Below are 21,637 nucleotides of genomic sequence, written 5' to 3'. Positions count from 1 at the left end.
TGTGTCGGGGAAATGGGGCCCGGGTCTCCCTATTCACTATGTAGTTCCCTCCTTAGGAAAAGGCTAGGTCACACCCTTAAATTCTGAACTATTTTCCTTACAGATTGTAACAATTTTGGGATGATGCCTTTTCAAATTGTAAGCAGTAGAACTGTCATTACCAATTGAATCATCCATGAAATTAAGATTGTGCCCATCAGCATATTTTGTTTTGATGTAAAGTTTAATATACTCTTGATTGCCCACATTGGGACCTTTTTAACCATCTTGCCATGTGGGGGAGGGGTCCTCAGAATTTGCTAATATTTGTCAGTAAACTGAGATACTTGGATAAAAAACAACAGAAATCACGAAACAGCTCTACACACCTTAGATTTTGTTTGAACTGATTTGTTTCTAGTTGCGGTACACTACACCTACAGAAAAGCTCACGTGCCTCGGTATATATTACTTTTAATATTTGAGTCACGTACATATGTATATGATTTGTGTCTTTGGAGGCATGTATGATGTGGCACACATGTCATAGCTCAGCTCTCGGGTCAGCTCTCTGCTGCCATCAGCGCTGAGGATCAAGCTCAGATCATACAGCTTCTCTGGTGTCACTTTCTCCTGCTAAGCCATCTGATTTAAAGAATCACAAAGTTTTCTACACTCCTCACATTTTTATATTATACTTAACATTTTAATGAATTTTTAAACGCTGAACACTCCTGTGCAGTCATCATCTAGATCAAAATTCAAGAAGACTCAAACTACATTATCTTGTCATAGCTCTTATTTTTGATCAACATCTTCCAAGGATCATTGCTATCTATATTTGTTTGACGTTTCATCTTCAAATATAAAATAAAAGTAAACCAAAAAAAAAAAAAAATCTGGGTGTGGTGGTACATTCCTGTAGTCCCTGCATGCGGTAGGCTAAGACAGGAGGATGGCAGTTTTAAGGTCAACTTGGACTATATAAAAAGAGCCAGCCTTGGAGATGGCTCAGCCAGTAAAGGTGTTTGGCTACAAAGCCTGCCTATCTGAGTTCAATCCAGGACCCATATAACAGAAGAAATGATTTCAGCAGGTTGTCCGCTGACATCCTCACATGCATGCACACACACACACACACACACACACACACACACACACACACACACAAAGTAATGTTTTTTAAATTTAAAAAAGCTGAGGTGTCAAACAGAGGAAAAAAACATAAAAGCGCCTAAGAGCCATTTTCCTGCCAGGCAGTGGTGGTGCATGCCTTTAATCATAGGACTCCAGAGACAGAGGCAGGCAGATCTCTGCATTCACAGCCAGCCTGGCCTACAGAGCCTAGGACAGCCAAGGGTCCACAGTGAGACCCTGTCTCAAAACAAACGAACAAAGGATAGACTTTTTCATCCGTTTTTAGTTTTGATTTGTCCCATCATTTTACCATGATGATGTGTGTGCTGAGCATGTGACTGTAGTGGGAGCAGGAAGGTTCACTTCAGTATAAAAGATGGCAGGACAAACCCTTCCCTCGGGTTGTCTTCAAAGAACTCTGCCTTTTAACTATTGGAAACTACTCGAATATCAATATTTAAATAAACTTTAATGTTTGCTATTTAGTGTGTGTGCTCCATGGGGGGGGGGGGGCAGGGAATCCCCTTAGAGCTGTGTTCTGTACAGTTTCTGTTAATGTATAGACATGAGATTATATAAATGGATTCATTTTTTAGTATTAATTAGCCATAGATTTCAAAAGAGGAGATTGGTCACCCTATTTACATTTTCCCCATTTTATGGCTTATTCCTTAATTCTGAAAAATCCACTCTTAAAATTATAAACTATCAAGAAAATAGTCCTAAAAGTTAAGTTGTCATTCTTATTAGTATTTCTCAGAATTTGTCAGCCGTTGAGAAGGAGGCTGCTGCGGATACCAAGGTTTTGTGTTCTGGGTGACTGAGTAAATAATGGTGCAATGAGCTAAAATTAGAAAGAAACACTCGTAGCAAAACAGGTTTGGGTGAGGACTATAATGAATTTAGTTGGGAGTATGTCATATGGTTGACTTTACAAGACATTGCAAATGTCTTTTAGAGAGTTTGATGATCCTAAAGAGGACAGAAATGTAGATTGGGGAATAATGAAGCAGGCATATAGGTAAGGTTTGGGTCTTGATAGCTAGGGGGCCTCAGACACTGCTGTGCTTGTTGGAGCATTTGCTCAGTGCTTACCAGGTTCTGGATTCAGAGTCCAGTGCTTTGTAGAACAAGCATGATGGTGCATGCCTATAATCCCATCGCGTGATCAGAAGTTCAAAGTCATCACAAGCTGTGTAACAAGCCTGAGGCCAGCATGGCCTGCATAAGATCCTTCCTTGAAAAAGAAAAGAAAGGGTCTAGAGAGATGGCTCAGTGGGCAAGGGCTCTTGCCTTGCAAACCTGGTGACCCAATCTCTAGAACCAACGTAGGTAGGCATACCAACTCCAGTGTTGTCCTTCACGCCCACATGTATGCTTTGTATTTTTATGCATACCATATATAGCTAATAATAATAATAAATAATTTAAAACAAAGGAAAGGACAGGGCAGGGAGAAAGGGAAGAATTAACTGGGCTTTTTAAAGTACTCAGAGGTTTTTAAAAGAGGACTAGAGGAAGACTATTTGATGGGTGTGGTGGTTCAAATATACTTGGCCCTTGGGGAGTGGCAGTATTAGGAGGTGTGGCCTTGTTGGAGGAAGTGCATGACTGTGGAGCTGGGCTTTGAAGCTACACTCAGTGCAGAAGAGTCAGTTTGTCCTGGCTGCAGTCAGATCAAGATGCATAACTCTCAGCTCCTCCAGCACCATGTCTGCCTGGAAGCTGCCATGCTTCTGACCATGACCATAATCAGCTAACCTCTGAACTGTAAGCCAGCCCCAGTGAAGTGTTTGATCTGTAAGAGTTGCCTTGGTCATGGCGTCTCTTCGCAGCAATTGAAACCCTAACTAAGACAATGGGCTACTGACAAATAAAAACGGGAAAAGTGCTGAGTGGAGTAGTAGGAATTACAACAAGAAGAAAAAGTGCAAAAGAAACAGTAACCAGGTAAAGGAAAATGTCAGGTGTCTCACAAGCCCAGAAAGGACCCGTGACTGGACTTGGCCATTCAGAAACAGCTTTGATTCTCAGCTGCTTTAACAAGATGTTGAAATACTTGGTGGCTTGCGGAATTAGAAGAGCATGCTTGGAGTAGAACCGTTACAGACTGAGATGGTACTGCACAAGCAGAGTGCAAATGGTAGTGTAAGGCAAGGACAGGGACCTTCAGAGGGATGCATCCACGTAGAAAGTGTAAGAGTGGTTTCACCCAGCACAAGTATGTTGATTTAAGGACCATGAGAAAGCAGCGACTGGTAATGTTAGACTTTACAATTACATCAGGACCTGTCTCGCCTTGCTATGATTTCCTACCGAGAGCTTACCCAAGTTTCTGCTTGACTCTGCTTTTATAGTAGTGCCATTGTCCTGCAGCCTTGTTCACCGTTCCTGAGAGACTAAGGAGTGACTGTTTTGTCTGTACGAGGTGATACACAGGAGGTGTATTTATTTCAACAGGTGTTCCTTATGGACAAAGCAGTGGTGACACAGAAGCCCTGCACCAGGCTTACCGTCACGTAGCTCATTCTCTGGGAGATACAGGCGAGCCGAGAATTGAGGCTAGTCCTGTGAACAATGTCAGGAGCTCTGCAAAAGATGGTCTTCAAGAAAATGAGGAGTCTTCAAAGAACATCTCTACCGCCGAGTCTGGTAAAGCCTGACAGACTTAGCGGATGAATGAATAATGAACAGGCAGAATTTCTCTATTTACCATCTTTAAATACTGACCACCGAAGAATATTTTGCATGCAGTTTCTGTGGTGATGACATGATCAAATGAAGCCCCGCCTGAATCAACTCCACAATTATTGCTGAATGCAGAACACAGCTCATGTTCTAATGTGCCTTGACCAAACTAAGCAGCAAACTTGACATCCATATATGTGTATATTAATACTTTTAATAGAAAATAACATTTGAGATTAAAAAGAAAATACATAGCAAATATGTGTGTATGGTCTGGGTATAGATAATAGAGATGTATAAGTTCAGAGAAATGGTTCCTGGTACAGTTTTGTTATACAAACTTAGTTTATTACATATGCCATTTTGTTAACTATATGAAGTAGGAAATGTGATTTGGGTGGGTCTCAGTGTTAAGCAATTTAGGCAGCAATTTTGGTTTCTAATTTAACTTTTCTTCCCTCTTAGATCTTCCCACAGTAGAGGAGCTGATGAAGCCTATCAGGATAGATTCCTATGGGATCAGGGGCTTTGACTTGCAGCCTGTCAGGTAAGAGGTTGAGCAGTGCCCTGTGCTGTGCAGGGTGGTTGCCTAGCTGAGTGGTGTTTACTGTTTTGCTTCTGACTTTTTCACAGGGAACTTACAGGCATCTATTCTGTGAATCATTCCTAGTGAATGATTAGTGAAAAATACAGGTTTGCTTGCATCTACCCAGGAGCCACTGCTGTCTTCATCAAAATTCTCCTGGTGCTAAGAGAAAAGGAAGTACTAGGAAAGTTAGTGCCATTAATTAGTCCTAATGTTTTCACTGAAAATATGATTCCTCATCTTTGAGTGGATAGTCAATTCACCATGAGGGAGAAATTAATTGTATATTTATGTGAATCATTGGTTTTCTATTTTATTAATCAGTTCTGACTTGGTCTCCAGCTGTCCATCATACCGGGGAGAGCTCTGAGGTCATGGGAGAAATAGACTCTGGAAATCCTGCAGCTCCAGTGTGTAGTGCAGAGTGCGCAGAGATCTGTCATACACCAGGGCAGAGTGACAGTCACAGGAACCTGCTGCAGACAGCTTTGCATTCATGTAGCACTTACAGCACCATATCCTCCCCTCACAGCCTTACAACAGACCAGCAGGCATCTTCAGCCTCTTCCCTCAGAGAAAACTGATCTAACGGGCTCTAACCACAGCGCAGTGGTGATGGCACTGACACTTCCCAGACCTCACATGCTAGCGGTAGACAAGAACCACAGTCTATGTGCATTGCTTCAGCCCATCAGCAGCTCTGGATATAGTCCATTGTTTTCCATGGTTCACAGACAAGGAAACTGGGGTCTGAGTATAAACTAACTGTCCAAGGTCATCTGTCCATAATCAGAGCACCCAGGCAGTCCATGTGCTAGCCACCTGCCTTGTCCAGTCTCTCGTTCCCTGAAACATTTCCATGAAACCATCCAGTCCCCATCTCGTTTGTGTTTCCAGATACATTTTGAGCCCCTGCTTTTTTTGCCATGTTCTCACTGGGTAAATCTGCTTGGGATTTCTTGGCCTTGTTCCACACTTATGTAGTTGAGAGGAAAATGACACAGGGAAGCTTAGGCTAAAATCCGCCCCTCCAATGTCATGTCTGCTCTCACACGGAGCCGTGTGCCAGCCAGCATCTGCAGAGCAGAGCCCGCCACTCATTGCTGTAAGGTTGCAGAAGCTTTTCTTAGACATCTTGTAAAATTATTTTAATGATATAAATTCTAAAACATACATTTCTATATTGGTTTAAAACCTGCAAACAAATACGTTTTCTAGAGCAGACTTGCTTTGGGTTATCCCAGGTATATACCCACAAAGGGAATTTCTGGACCATGCTGGATCTGCTTTTACTCTTTGTGAAACACAGCAGCTGTACTGATTGACATTTCCACCAGGAGTGCACAAAGGTCCTAGTCCCTCCTTCCTCACCACTGTCAATCGTTTTCTGGTATCCATGGTAATGGAACTTTGAGGATTGTCTTGATTAGGCTTACTGTTACTGTAATGAAACACCATGGCCAAAAGCAACTTGGGGAGGAAAGGGTTTTTTCAGCTTAAACTTCTACATTGCTGTTCATCACTAAAGAAAGTCAGGACAGGAGCTCAAACAGGTCAGGAACCTTGAGGTAGGAGCAGATACAGAGGTCATGGAGGACTGCTGTTTACATGGCTTTCTCAGCCTCTTTTCCTATAGAGCCCAGGACCACCAGCCCAGGGATGGCAGCATCATATCTTCTATCAATTATTAATTAAAATTCCCACAGGCTTGCCTACAGCCCCATCTTACAGAAACATTTTCTTAATTGTTGTTCCTTCCTTTTGGATGATTTTAGCTTCTGTCTAGTTGACATAAAACTACACATCACAAAGACGTTGTACTAAGGGGAGTAAGTCAGCTATGAAGAAAACAACCACCATATGCCCCTGTGTGTTTGAAGTACATGAAATATTCGAAAGTCATATGACAAAAAGAAGAAAGGCAAGAGCTGCGGCAGTAGCTTGGTGAGGGGAGGAGGGGAGCTTTGGTGCTTATAATTTCAGCTTCACAAAATCAGAGTATGGGTATGGAGGCCGCAGAGTCCGTTCAACATAATGAACATAATGTTTTACCACTGAAATGTACACTTAGTAAAGATGGAAAATCTTATGTTAAATATGTATACCACAAGAAAAAAAGTAGAATAAACGTAGCAAAAAAATGAAAACAAATATAGCTACATGATCCAAGGAACAATATTTCAGGAATGTCAATACAGCCGTTTGCACATTTCAAATCTTTAGTGATTGTTCATCGCTTATCTCTCAGTCACACCTGGGTCAGAGAGGCTTCCGGTCCGCCTGGCTCCAGTCAGCCCCTGGTTCCATGTTAGATTCAAAGTTCTGTGCTAGATGAAATTCTAAATCTACTTAAAGTGTTTGGTTCCTGACCCTCTGGAACAATAGCCCCGTGTGAGGAGCACACAGGACATATGGCTCTTGTGAGAGACTCTCCAGCAGTCTTTGAACTGAAAAATCTAATGAAATTCTCTTTCTCATACCACCTTCCCAGGGTGAGCCCTATTGCTGATGTCTACACATGAAGAGAAAGCCCAATAGGTCTTTTCTTGTCAGTTCCCTAGAAGAGCCATTCTGTCCTGAGTTCATCTGGTTTCTTGTAATACCCAGTCATAGACAGTAATAGCCAGCATTTCGAATCATTATGTCTGCTCTGGCCTTCTGCTTATTCCTATTTCTCTTCCTACTTCAGGTGTGTCATGTAGTCTGCCTCATGTGAAGCCGTAGGTAACAGATGAGCAAGTGTTTTGCACAGAACATAATTACCTCTCTCTAGCCTCTGCCATCAGTTTCCTGATACCTAACGCCCACTCGTCCCAGCACTCAAATTCTAATGGCCAGGACTAATAAATGGCCCCATGTCAATGTAAGGGAGCAAGGAATGCAGCCTCGCTGGTACCCAGCAAGAACAGGAAAGACTTCAGCTTAGCATCTATTCAGCTTCCGCTGCTGTAAACAGGAAGAAGCTGTTAGTTCTCCCACTGGTTTTAAGTGCTTTAGGCATTTCCAACATTTACTGAGTAGCTGGTCTACATGATACAGAAATTCTAGCCTCTTAAACTGTTCCTCAATTACAAATCATAAGATATTCCTATTTTTAGAACTCTTGTGGTTTACTGGTATTTAACCAAATAGGATATCCCTTGAATAATATTTCTTAGATTTAAAAAAAAGATGTATATGAATTTTTGCCTATATATATATCTCAGTGCACCACATGCTTGCCTAGTGCCCATGGAAGCCAGAAGAGGGATTTGAATCCCCTGGAACTAGAGATCCAGGCAGTTGTGAGTCACTCTGTGGGGTCTGGGAACTTCAACCAGGTCGTCATCAGAGCAGCAGTGCTGTCCCCAGCCCATATTTCTGACATTTTAAATATTGATCTAATTTGTTTGACTTCATTAAGTGGTAAATGCTTTATTTTAAAATTCTGGTGATTCTTTTTTTTTTTTAAATTTTCCTGTGCTGTGATTATTTTATGCTTTTTAATATTTATACTCTATGATTCTTGTTATAAATTATAGTCACTTTAGTCTTACAGAGATTTATAAAAAAAAAAAATTCCCTACTTCAAGCAAATGTTGATTTAATAAGAAATTGTGGATAAAAAGTATTGTGCTACATTAAAATTATCTGAAATTGGCCAGAATTACACATGCTTGTAGTCTCAGTGCTCAAAGATAGAGTAAGAAGGATCAGGAGTTCAGGATCACCCCTCTACTAAAATGGGAGTTAGAGGCCAGCCTGGGCTATATTAGACCCTGCCTCTGAAGAACAGAAAAAAATATAAAAAGTTATGTCGCACCCTGTGAGTGCCCTAGGCAGTTGGTATTGGGTTTCATTGCGTTGGTTGTAAATGACATATTTAACATCGTAACCTCATTTGAGGAGTCGCAGCTCAGGTGTGTGTATACATGTGGGTGGGTAACTGAGGAATTCATGCTACCTTCAGTTGTACTGTGCTCTACTTTATTCTGTAGCCTTCAGAAAGCAGTGGACAGTAAAGAAGCAGAGTGTGTGAGCTCTTTACCCCTGACAGTGAACACAAACGCCACGTCTCAAGACACTAGGCACGTGAGCCCATTTCCCCACGAGCACGATGAGAGTGTGGTTCTACACAGGACAGCGGGGGAGGGTGTGGGCAGCAGCTGCCCAGCCACAGAAGAGCATTTGGACAAAATGTACCTGGAGATTCTGAGGAAGAAAACATCTGTTAATCCTTCACTGTTACCTCAGGACAACAAAGCTAACCAGGTAAGATGTATGTGCTTAGGTTAATGAGGCTGATGACATCATCTGGGGTGCTGTCATTCCTGTGGGCGGGGCTTATCACCAGAACTTCCAGTCTCCAAGCTCAAAGTACCAACCACCAAAGCAGCCTTCAGTGTCTTTCAGAAGTGATTCCTTACAGTTCTCTCGTGCCTTTTCTTCCCTCCTTTCCTTTTAAGAACGAGTGTAAGACTTGGATAGTTTCAGTAGCCTCTGCATCACTGCATTGCTCATGGCTCATCTTCCCCATAGTCTGCACCACAGGAGAGCTGGCATTTTACAGGATTGTGATTAGCAACCGTGACAAAATTCATATCTCATTGTTCTCTGTTTCTATCTTTTCACTGTATAGGTCCCATGGTTGCAGTATTTTATTTTACTTTCTAGTCTGTAAAGCATCTTAATTCTGTGAAGTGAGGCAAGGTGTTGCATTGGTGTCTTTACTCTGCGGGGAGGGGGTGGGGGTTGGGGGAAGAAAAGGGTTTGTTGGCTCCCAGTTCAAGGTACAGCCCTTCGTGATGGGAAAGTCAAGGCAGCAGAAATAAAGACCAGAGCAGGTGCAGCAAAGGTCCTCTCCCCTTCTGTGTAGTCCAGGATTCCAGTCAGGGACTGGTGAGCCTTCTCACCACGGGCAGGCTAATCTCCCGACCCCAGCTAGACTGTGGGGTTGACAGTTCACTAGCCATCACAAGTATAGCTATTCCTAACGTACCTTCACGCCAGAGAAAAGAAAGAGACTATTTTGATTGTCATTTCAAAATATCATTATCCTGAATGTCTTCATTACTCCGGTAGACACACAGTTACAAGCTTATTCCTTTGAAGTGCTTTATCCTAATGCTAACTTTGAGGATAGGTTTCAAAACACTGAAATTCTACATGGAGAACCTCACTGTAGTAGTTAGCCATTCATAAACCTCATTATGTGCCAATCACAGTCTTGCCATCTGTTAATTTTTTATTAATAGTAGTAACTGAAGTCCATTCTGATACTAAAGTGTTTGCCTTGTTATATGCAGACTTCCAGGTCCCAGCTCAGTGCTGGGGGAGAGGCGCCTGTCACTGGTAAACAGGTTCCACGTAAGAAGGCCAGAAGTGCACCTCCTTTGCCTAGGAGAAAGCCACAGACTGGGCTGTACGCGTCAGCTCGGAGCTCAGGCTACGGCAAACCTAGTTCACCACTCCAGTTCTTTTCAGCTCTTGAAAAGAAAACGTCCAAGGATAATATAAAAACTAAAAATGTGAGACCCATTCCCACCTCAAATCAATTTAGAAAAAGAGGTAAGAATATATTCTTTACAAGACAGAATTGGATACATATTATAGTGCATTGTTTAATTTTGTTTTGTGGAGAATAATAAAGAACTGTATATTCCTTTTGGGGTGACTTCAGTTTATAGTTTACGGATTTGACCCAGGACAGTGGCAGTGAAGAGTGGGTGATGAGAATATTGAAAACATGTTTAAAGGCAGAGCTCACTGTAGGAGATCAAACAGAACAAGAGGGTCTGCAGATCAGGCAGAGTGAGCAGGAGAAACATTGACAGAATCTTTAGTCTGGGGAAGTTGTATCTCAAGGAGCCATTTGCTGCCCACAGGGAAAGAGGCAGGACTCAGAGCTGCCCTTCAGGTTTAGCAAACAGGTGGTCATCCGAAGTGTAGGTCATTTTCCTGAGTCACTGACCGGGCAAGGCACATCGAATGGGAGGAGGGGCGCATGGGATAGAGTTAGTGCTTCAAGTACTAGAACTACTAGAACTACTAGAACGCGCTGGAGGAGAGTTCCTGTGAAAGACGAAGGTGCAAGCTCACCTGGGAGGGAAGTCAAGAGACGGGGGTCAGAGCAGTAGCACTGTGGATGCAGATGTGTGCCACTCCACCCTAGCAACGGGCGCTCGTCCTAGAGCCACCTCCTGAAGTTGGTCTCTGACTCTACAGCTCTACACATACCACACGTGCACACATAGTATCAAGATATATTTTTAAATAAAAAAAAAAAGGATCTGGAGAGATGACTCAGCATTAGGAACACTGACTGCTCGTCCAGAGGTCCTAAGTGCCAGCACTCACAAGGCAGTGCACAACTGTCTGTGATAGAATCTGATGCCCTCCTGATGTGCAGATACATGTAGACAACACTCTCAAATACATAAAGTACATAAATAAGTAACTCTTTTTATTTATTTAAAAAAAAGAAACTTTTGGTTTCACTCTTGGTGGCTGTGGTGACTGTATATGTACGCTGTTAGGAGAGACTGAGTAAAGGGAGAAGGACGGACAGTGTAGTAGGTCGAAGGATAACGTAATTGCCAGGGCGGTGTCCTAGCCTTGTGTCCTAGTGTGTCCTAGTGTGCACAGCAGGACTTCATTACCTGGGAATGTGGACAGTCCTGAGTTCTAAGAACTGGAGGCACAGAAAGCGAGAACAAGCTGCCAGGTGGATAGATGCTGCAGGGAGGAAATACGGGTCCCCCTTGTGTTTGCTTCAGTCCCAGAAATCTACCGTGGGCTGTTAGCTAGCAGTGAAGAGGGGAGGAAGGGACCGTGTGCAGCAGGCCCAGCAGATGCTCAGTGCGGGTAGAAAGTCATTGCGTGATTGGTGGTGAGTGAGCAGCTGAGGAGGACGGGCATCAAGGAACCAAAGCCCTGGGCTTGCCAAGGCCTGAATATGGTGGAGTCATTGCAAATGAAGGCAGATGCGTCATGGTGATGAGAAAGGATGGAGGTGAATGATAGGTTGATAGAAGAAGGCAACAGCGCTGGTATGAGTAAAGTTAACTAGTACTCGTAACCCGTAAACTGTTGGTAGTTACTAGCAACACTCCTTATGATTCATCCTAAGGATATCCTGACTATAACCATCCTGAAGAATAATTTGTTCAACAGTGATGAAGTCGCCCTGCTTCCAGTCTCCTCACATTCATTTAGCTCAGCTGTCATTCCAAGTGTCTTGGGTCAAAAGTAGATGTTGGCTGTGGGTGGCTTCTGGGGGTGCAGTGACAGGACTGTGGTGCTCTCAGCTTGTGGCGGTCATTTTACCTTACCATTGCCTGTCCTCTTACCTACTGTCCATCACTGCCAGATGCACTTCCAACCCTGTATCTGTGACGTTTTCCTCTGTCGTCTGCAATATTTAGAAATACTATCTGGAACAAAGCTCATCAAGCCTGCAGCTTTGAACAAACCATCCCCTCCCCGCGAAGGCAGCCCAGCTACACCTAAGAGGCACGAAGACCCCTCAGAGGATTCCTTTGTTCAGCTACAGACTGTAGGTATTGAAGTTCATCTTAATATTTATAATTTTTATATCTTACAATTATTTTAAAAGGATTATAAAGTATGTGTTAATTACACACTATATATAAGAAAATATCATAATTGAAGTTGATTAATATACACAAATAAAATATGACATTTCTCTTCTGTATTCACGTTGCACATCGCTCTTACTGTTTCTTTGTAGTGGGACATTGACCATGTCATTTCCAGTCTTTTTTTCAGTTTGTGTTCTAATCTTAAAGGTACAACTAGTGTAATGAAGCAATGTATTTTGTTTTGTTTTGTTTTTTGAAAGGAAACTTTGGGATCCTATGATGGGAACAGAGAAAAAGAATTACTAATGTTGAAAAGAGCTCAGGATGCTGAGGAAAAATGGAGGGGCGCCCAAGCGCTAATCGAGCAAATTAAAATGACGTTCTCTGAGAAGGAGAAGGAGTTGGAGAACACAGTGGAAAGCCTAAAGAGGCAGCAGGAGAGAGAGCTCTTCAAACTGAACCAAGAAAATTACATTCTTCAAGCCAAGGTAACAAACACACCGTTCTGTTCTGGTTTTCCTTTTTATTTATTAAAAAAAAACACCTGTGCTTCTTACTAAATTCCTTGTCGTCCTCGGTGTCTGGAGCTGTTGACTTGATGTATTTGCCACATAAAATGCAGACTTCATTCTTGGCCCTCTCCTTACAAAAGAGTGAACTGGAAAGAGGAAAAGGAAAACTGGCTCATTTGGGTGATTTTCCTGTGTCAGCGTCCTTTTAAAACCACATCCAAGAGTTCATTATGACCTGCAGAGAAGTGAGACTTTTAGCAGGAACAGCACGAGAAGGTGTAGAACCACTGTGCCGCTGTATGTCTCTGAGTCTCTTCTCTCCCCAGAAAATCTGTCTAGCTGGACTGTGGTCATAGCACTTCCCAGTTTGGGCACTAAGGGAGATGCTTTGGGTCAGAGAACCCCTTTATCTTCCTCACTTCTTCATTTTCTCTGCGAATAAAACAATTCCTCCATTTTCTTAAAGTTAAGTAGCTTTGAAGAAACAAGCAGAAAACAGAGGTGGCTACAATTTGGAGAAACATCTGACCCTCTCACTGAAGAGAAACTGAAACAAATTCAAAAAGAAATACAAGAACAAGAGACACTTCTTCAAGGCTACCAACAGGTTTGGCAACAATTATAAAAATAAGGCATATTAAAATACTGCTGTGGTCATGTGACATTCAGATATAAGTAAAGTAATAATTTGACTAAAGGCTTCCCCCCAACACACCTTTTGTCCCCTCTCCTCCTCCCACACTCCCTCCTGTGCCCTGGGACTCACTTATCATCCAGATGGGCCTCAAGGTTGTGATCCACCTCCCAAGTCTTAGGTGCAGACATGCACTGTCTTGCCAGTTGTCATGCACGTTTCTTATTAGCAGATTAAAGCACCTAAGAGCATCAGTTCTGGGTTAAATAAAAGCCTAGTTTTAAGTCTTAACGTTACAATGTTTGCTGTGAAGCCATGTGCAGTCCCTCTCACCCTTCTGTCTTCATGAGGAGGGAAAACCTGGACAGGTTTAAGACGTACCCTCTTCCTCTGCCTCCCTTTCTGTCCCGTTTCTCCCCGCTTGTCCCCCACCTCATCACTTTCTTCATTACAACTATAGTCTGAGTTCTAAGCCGTTCTTTGTCACCCAGAGCGGATTGGGAGAAAGCATTGTCACACTGCTGCTCTGAATGTGCTGGCAGCACACGCTGCCTCGGTTTAGTGAGCTCATTCAGACTCTTCGTCCCTGTCTCATCCTGCTGTATACTTAAGTATGTCTGCTGTCACCTCAGGAGGCATTCTTAAGTTCTGTGTGTGTTGACCCGCCATCTGCCAGGCACTCGTCCACACATGTGAGGAAATCCAGAGGTTTTGTTACCACCTATAAAGCTCTTAGTTTTTAGCAAATGTAAAGTGAGTTCAGTAAGTCTAATCACATCTAATCACAGATTCATCTGTTCCATATCTAATTACCTCGCTGTTAGAAGCCCCTTCTGTCCTAACCAGAATTGAGTCTATAGTCCCACTGGGCTCTCTCACCCTTAGCTCAGTACACAGGTGATAGGATATGTTGACTCCATCTCCGCTCTCTTTTGTACATTTATACTGGTGCAGTTCAGTTTACTACACTCCTTAGCCATTAGACCCTTCAGTTTACGGTAATTTTGTATCTTTTCACCCCTGCACTGCTCCATTCCCCAGCCAGGAGATCCCTTGTAACTTGTGGTCTCTCGGGGCTACGTGCTTCAGCTCCTCTTCCTTCCCCCCCTCCTCCTCCTCCTCCACCTCTTCCTCTCTCCCTCCCCCTCCCCTCGTCCTCTTCTTATTCCTCTTCCTCCTCCCCCCCTCCTCATGCTCTTCCTCCTCTGTGCTCCTCTTCCTCTTCCGTGGTCCCCCTCTCTAAAACTTCTCAGCTCCACCTTCCCAGCCCAGTTGTCCTCGGCGCTAACCTTTATTTACAAGTGAAAACGGGCAGAAGGTTCTGGCGAAGTCACCTGAGTACATGATCCACTCTTCATCCCAGGCATCAAAATACAAACAGCACAGAGCAGCCCACCGGAAATTTTAAAGACCACTTAAGTGATTTTCTATTAACATTTCATTTTATGTTATACTGCAATTTTTAACTAAAATCCATGTTTCTGTTTTTAAAAAGGAAAATGAAAGGTTATATAGTCAAGTAAAAGATCTTCAGGAACAAAATAAGAAAAATGAAGAGCGGATGTTTAAAGAAAATCAGAATTTATTTAGTGAGTTGGCCTCTTTAAAGTAAGTTCTTTTGACATTTTTACACTTACATATACTTAACTGTCTCTAAGCATGTTATATTAATAATGTGGGTTTTTCTTTAAAATGGTACTTTTGCATCTTTCTGTTTTCATTTGTACACTGATGTGTGTGTGTGTGTGTGTGTGTGTGTATAGAGGGGGTGGATTTTTTCTTTTAGTAATTGGTATCTAGTATACCCACATGTGATTTTTGTCATTGCTTTTAAGAAACTGAAAATCGAGCATTTGTCTTTGTCCATAGATAAACCTAAAATGCTTCGTTATTCCCCACGCAGTGACTTGACCAATCACACAAAAGTAAGCAGCACGGTGTCACCTTGGCCTTTGGTTCTGTAGAAACAGAAGCACTGTGGGATAATTCTGGAAAGAAAAAGAAAGAATAATTGTAGAAAAATAGGGAAAGGAGAGGATGAGAAGGTTATGGTCTCACCTGACTGCAGAGGGTGTGTGGGTCTGTCTTTTATTGTCCCTTTCTCCTGGTCACTGTGGCCCCAAGGCAGGTGTGCTGATTGACTTTTGAAAACGCTTAGGTCTTCTTTCCAGGCGCTGTGTGTAAAGATCTCTGGCACAGATCCAGTCTGAACTGGAGCTACAACTCAGTTGGCAGAGTCCTGGTTCTGTCCCCAGTGCCACATGCTGTAGGCTCAGTGACACACACTGTGATCACAGCTCTCAGGAGGTCGTCCTCAGCCACATAGCAGCCTAGAGACCTCCTTGAACTGCATGCGACTGTGTTAGATACTGGATAAACATCGCCACCACCGGCTTCTGGAAAGTACTCCAGAATCCCAAACTAAATGAACTCCCGGATAAAATAATCTACTTAAATGATGTATTTAGAACATAAGGCTATATTATATAGATTTATTGAAAAAGTATCTAAACATTTAATCTGAGGCCAGCTGTGTATTGGTTTTGTTTGTTTCCATGTGTTACATTGGGGTTTGTGTTTGTCAGAAGATAGGAGGTAGCAACAGTGAGACCAGGAGTGCACAGGAAGCTCTAGAAAACATCACATTTTCTGAGACACTTCATTTCTCTGAGACTTAGGAACAATGTTTGTAAATTTCAATTAAACTAAAATCTTAGTGTTTCTGTTCTTCTAAAGTGAAAAGTGTACGCATTCCCTCAAGCCTCCTCCTCTGACATTTCTAGTGATCCATATAGTTTGAGTTCAGTAACGTATTTTGTATTAAAAGGAGTACTTTGTTTTTTAAAAAAGAAAATCATTCTCTTTTAAATCAGAGAACAGATGCACAAAAATCATTTTCTGCCTCAAGCAGTTGAAAATACAGAACCGACCAAAAACCAGAGTTTTACAGATCTTCTAGCAGAATTACGGGCAGCACAGGTAAGTTGAATTAGTACTTTAACTATTGAGGTCATCATATAAATTTCAGTATTGTTAAAAAATATGTTTATAATAAATATATAAACAATATATTTTAAATACTTGAAAATTAAAAAGTATCTAAGATTAGCATTTAGTATTCATGTGACTTTAATGCACAGAAAACCTTGGAAAGTGGTTTAAATGGCCCTTGCTCTACAATACAGCCTCTCCTCAGGTATTTATCATACAGAGCCACATCAGAGGCACTGCATCTGGGGCGCACATGTACTGTATTTCAATAGTCAGACCCACTTCAGGCAGCTCCAGTCACTTCTAACTCTAGTTCCAGGGGATCAATGCCTCTGCCATCCAAAGGCATCTTCACTCACGTGTGTATACACAGGCAGACACACACACACACACACACACACACACACACACACACTATTACACAATTAAAAGTAATAAAAATGTTTAAAAAACAAATTTTCATTGTAATATATACACTACATGCTAAAATAGGAAGACACTATGGAGGTCACTATTAGCTTTCAAAGTTAGTAACTTTGTGCTCAGTGCACATCTAAATGGCAGACTATGTATTACAAATATTTGTATCCTAGTTACTCAAGATGAAGGTGGGGACCCATCTGTCAGTTGGTGGTCTCGGTTCCTAGACAACAGAATCTATTCATAAGTCCTTTCCTCTACCTGTCTCCTGAGGACACTCCCTGTGTTTTCGTCAAGCACATTCTTGTATCATTCGGGTTTCTCACTGAGTCTTCGATTCATTTGAAGCTTCGTTTTTGCAGGGCAGTAGATAGGGTCCATTTTCATTCTTCTACATGTGAACATCAAGTCAGTTTTCCCAGTACCATTGTGGACAGGCTTTCTTTGTGTGTGTTTGACATCGTTGTCAACTACTAGAGGACCCTCTTTATCTGTATTCACATTTGGATCTTTTATTTTGAGCCCCTGGTCACCTGTCTGTTTTTGTGCCAATAACAATACTGTGTCCATCACCACAGCTCTGTAGGTTCTGAGTCCTGCAATGGTTTTCCCTCCAGCATTGCTGTGTTTGCACAGAATCGCTTTCCCTGTCTGGGGTGTTTTGTGGTTCCATATGAATTTTATGACTTTTTCTATTTTCATAAAGACTGAGATGAATATTTTGAGTGGGATCACATTGCATCTGTAAATAGCTTTGGTAAAATGGCCATTTTAAAAATATTAATTCCGCCAACCATGAGTGTGGGACATCTTGCCATTTTCTAGTGTCTATCACTTTCTTCAGAGATTTAAAGTTTTTATTGTGTGCCCAATGACTCACAGGGGAGGGAAAGTCATATTTTCTGGGCAGAACCCCCTCACACACCATGCTGACATGTGGTGGTCTCTGTCCCTGCATTTGACACACCTAGAGTGGACATCCATCTAACCACTGAGTGTGGCTGAACTCAGTGATACTTCAAATTCTGACATAATCGTAGTAGACACTATTGAACAGCATGTCTAAGTCAGAGTGGTTAAACAGTGGTTAGTGCAGAAAGATACTGAGATGTTGAAGCTCATAGCCCCTCTGAAAAGACATCCATGGATCACAGACGTTACACAGTGTTTAATGAAATGAGTCTAAGGTATCTATAAAATCCAAAACTATATGCTGTTTTATGAATAATTTGTTTTCTTTTGTGAGACTTAACTTTAAATCATAAAATAGTATACTACAACATTTGTGAGAACTTGTAGTTTTATTACTGAGTCCAAGACTTTCTTCAGCAATTTTAGGTTCTGTTGTATTTGTGTGTGTGTGTGTGTGTGTGTGCAAGTGTAGAGTTGTAAATGCTAATTTTAATATAATTAATTATTAAATTAATGTGGCAGCTGTTTTTCTTTATCCTAGCTAGTTTCCAATAATGACACAGAAACCAAGGTTCACTTTCAAGCTTCACCTCAATACTTGGGCAGTCAATTGATCTGTCTTAATCACCTAAGCTAATGTGGCTAGCTTCCAGCCAAGATCTCCATAATACTTGTATTTAGAGCCTTCCATGCTTCTGCTGAGCTCTTATGAACTCCTTTTGTTCTTTTAATCTGTATCTCTCTTCCTCTTTCTCTCCTTCCCCTGGCTGGCAGAGTCCTGCCCTATTCTGTCTTCTGCCTAGCCACTGAGTATCAGCTTTTGATCGACAAAGCAGAGAATAGGTGACCAGAATTGTTTACACAAACTTGAGACAGGAGATTCTTGACATAAGCATTACAGCGCCATGTCTAGAGTAGAACAGATGTGAGGGCAGAGAAATCCGCATTTGAGTGACTCAAGGGTAAACTTTACACAGTGTACAAAAATGTCATACCTACAAAGAACGATTGCCATGTGCTTATACTGTAAGTAGTGAGAGGAGTGAGTACACAGATCTGTGCTGTGTAAACCAGGTGCAAGCTTGTGTGGGCATTGAAGGGATTAAAATCACCATACCTGGCTGATTTCAATAAGTCTTGGATCATAATTGCATAAAAGGGTTGAACATTAAAATAAAGGTTAAGGGACTGAAGAGATGGCTCAGTGGTTGAGACCACTTTCTGCTCTCAGAAGGTTATGAATTTTGCAAACCAGAAGAGTGAGCATAGCCCAAGTATTGACCGAAGTGTAGAGTACAAGGTATTTGGGGATTCATTTTGTTTTTTAAACTATTCATATGTGCATAGGTGCTTTGTCTGCATGTGTCTATGTACCATACACATGCCTGGTGCATGCGGAAGCCAGAAGAAAGCATCAGATCCCTGAAGTAGAGTTAGAGATGGTGTGAGCCACCATGTGGGTGCTGGGAATCAAGCCTGGATCCTCTGGAAGGGCAGCAAGTACTCTCAGCCACTGAGCCATTTCCTCAGCCCCTTAGCCTGTCTTGCCATGTTTAACCCCTTTACATAATTATGATACAAGAGTTATCAAAGTAAGCCAGGCATGGTGGCACACAAGTTTAATCCCAGGTGCTGGGAGGCATAGGTAAATGCATCTCTGTGAGTTGGAGTCCAACCTGATCTGCCTAGTGAGTTCTAGGTCAGCCAGGCTTACATAGTGAGAACCTGTCTTTAAAATAATAGTCATCGTCATCAGAAAATAAAAGTAAAATCCTGCTTTTAGGTGAATAGTAATAGGTCAAGTAGGGAGTGCTAAGGAGAAAATGCAGCTGTGCTTGGAGGTGAAAGGAAAGCTTGCATTTTCAGAGAAAGTGGCCAGGCAAGGTCTTCTTTTGAGCAGTCATGACATGAAGGGACAGGAAACCTGGCAGAAGGGTAAGGAGGCATCTATAACCGGAGGGAACAGATTTCTAGTGCTGTGTTTAGCCATAGTCAAGACTGAGTTGTGTGATTTAGAAAGTCATGGTTAAAGATTTGTGGCTCACCCTGAGAGAACCACCACCAGAGGGTCCAGCTGGAGGAGTACGACTGGTCCTGCTAGCTGCTGTGAGAGCAGGCTGAGGGGCTGAAAGGGAGAAGGGCTTACTTACTGTGAAGTTCTTGCAGCAATGCAGGGGAGGGGTTACTGACCGTCAGTAAAAAAGAACACGTGAGGATAATAGAGGGGAGTCTCCGCTGGAGTGCTGAGAAGACTGGACTCAACCCTACAGACTGGGAAGTTCCTGATGGTCCAGGAGTAGAGCACCCTCTGTCCCTTTTAGATTAAAATGACCTGAAATTTAGGAAACATTCATGTCAGTATTTTTGATGGGTTGAGTGAAGGAGAAAATATCCCATGATTTATTTATTGGTTTGGAAGTAACCTACTTTTATGTTCTTTCACTATCAAGAAAGAAAAAAACCATCTGATGGAAGACGTCAAAAGACTGAAGCAAGACAAACAAGCTCTTGAAGTGGACTTGGAAAGAGTGAAGAGGGAGAGGGACCAAGCCAAAGATCAAATCGCCTATACCACAGGTGGGCACCCTGAGACTGTCTCTGTTCTCTGGTTGTTCTAAGCCTGAGCTCAAGTAATAGAAAGCGAGTGGTATCATTAAAATACTTACCCTGTAAGTAACTTGTAGTCTTTGAAACATTTTCAAATGTAAGATGATATACACTTCTTATTTTTAACAAGAACAGTTGCAACGTCAAGGGAGAATCATACGTTAATTGGGTGTATAGCTTTGTGTTGAATTGTTCAGAGGCCTGTGGTGTTAGCCTGACTGAGAGCTTCCTGAAGGCAGGGCTTAAACATGCTCTGAAGTATTTGCCCCATAAACGTACAACACTACAATATTTTCTAGGAAATGAAAGGAAACCTGGCGTAGCATCCACTAAGAGAAATTCCAGGAGAAAGATCGGGATGAACAGCATTTAATGGGACCAGGGAGGGGCATGGAACACCCTCTAAGCGTTTGGGAGAGGGATGGCTTTGGAGCCCGCCCTGACAGTGGAGGGGTGGAGGGAGGGCTTGGTGTGCCTTCAGCACGTGGCTGGGTAGGTGATGGGCAGCAGAGCACAGGCTGGAAAGGCCAGGGGAGCTTTACACCAGAGTCAGTCTTCTCCACAGTACCTTCAGCTTCAGTGTAAAAGCTATACAAAGAGCCGTCCTCGAGCGCATAGGAGAATATGATGTTCCTTTCTAATCTCTAAAGCGCAGAGTAAAAGCTGTTTTCAAGAATTAATTTTGAAAGGTCAATAACCTTTTTCATGTAAATTTCTGTTAGCTATAATAATACATTTTTATTTGTAAGTGTAGACATTCTTTATTTTTTTTATTATTATTTTTATTATTCCTTAAATCTATTCATTTTCCCCTGAAAACAGCTTGGTTTTCATAACAAGTCAGTGGGAAATAATCACACATTTTGAGCTATTCATCCTTGCTATGAAGTAGATTTGGATTATTTTATTAACAGAGTCTCTTGGCTCTGTTATTAAAAGTCTCGACTAGATACTGATCAGTACATCAATTGTTTTTGCCTTTTGTTTCTTCATAATGCTTTCATTAGATATGCATTTTTATTCATAATAAGAGCAATTTTGTTATTACTGTATTTCGAAAAATTACTATCAGGTTATTAAGCCATTTTATCATGTAGGTGAAAAATTATATGAAATAAAGATTTTAGAAGAAACACATAAGCAGGAAGTCAGTCGTCTACAAAAGCGGTTACAGTGGTACGCTGAAAATCAGGAGCTTCTGGATAAAGACGCAGCCCGACTCAGAGAGGCCAATGAAGAAGCTGAGAGGCTGAAACTAGAGGTACGTTTGCACCCAGACAGTGTGCTGTGCTGTCACTCAGGGAACTTGCTGTCCCGGCTCCCTCACGGCCCTGTGCACTGCTCTGCCACTGCGCTGTATCCAGGTCTGGAGTCATAGCCAGTTTTGGGTTTGGTTTGACTTTAGATGACGTCTTTTTAGGTAGACTCTAGATAAGTGCCAGCCATTTATCACAACCTGACCCAGAGGGGCCTCAGAGCCTCCTCTGTGCCCTCGCTGAGTTGACTCCCTAGCCACACAGCATCTCCACACTCAGGCCACCTGCTGCCTGTCCCTGCGTTTTCACACGCCTCAGTCTCTTCCTCCATCACG

The 21,637-nt window shown here is 42.3% G+C and overlaps 1 protein-coding gene across 1 annotated transcript in view; it reads left to right on the top strand.

Moving 5' to 3' along the window:
• Cep162 (centrosomal protein 162) overlaps positions 1-21,637 on the top strand; it is a 60,201-nt gene that overhangs the window by 16,559 nt on the left and 22,005 nt on the right. The window contains exons 9-19 of the mRNA XM_032909797.1: positions 3,577-3,768; positions 4,270-4,351; positions 8,368-8,641; positions 9,676-9,937; positions 11,794-11,924; positions 12,231-12,458; positions 12,949-13,089; positions 14,612-14,724; positions 15,990-16,095; positions 19,890-20,016; positions 21,144-21,307. Coding sequence (XP_032765688.1) covers positions 3,577-3,768; positions 4,270-4,351; positions 8,368-8,641; positions 9,676-9,937; positions 11,794-11,924; positions 12,231-12,458; positions 12,949-13,089; positions 14,612-14,724; positions 15,990-16,095; positions 19,890-20,016; positions 21,144-21,307 — 1,820 coding nt within the window. The remainder of the gene's footprint in view (positions 1-3,576; positions 3,769-4,269; positions 4,352-8,367; positions 8,642-9,675; positions 9,938-11,793; positions 11,925-12,230; positions 12,459-12,948; positions 13,090-14,611; positions 14,725-15,989; positions 16,096-19,889; positions 20,017-21,143; positions 21,308-21,637) is intronic.

This window comes from Rattus rattus, chromosome 8 (assembly GCF_011064425.1).
Source record: "Rattus rattus isolate New Zealand chromosome 8, Rrattus_CSIRO_v1, whole genome shotgun sequence".
NCBI classification, from domain to species: Eukaryota; Metazoa; Chordata; class Mammalia; order Rodentia; family Muridae; genus Rattus; species Rattus rattus.
Note: the sequence above shows the minus strand (reverse complement) of the source record. Positions and strands in the feature narration are given on the sequence as shown.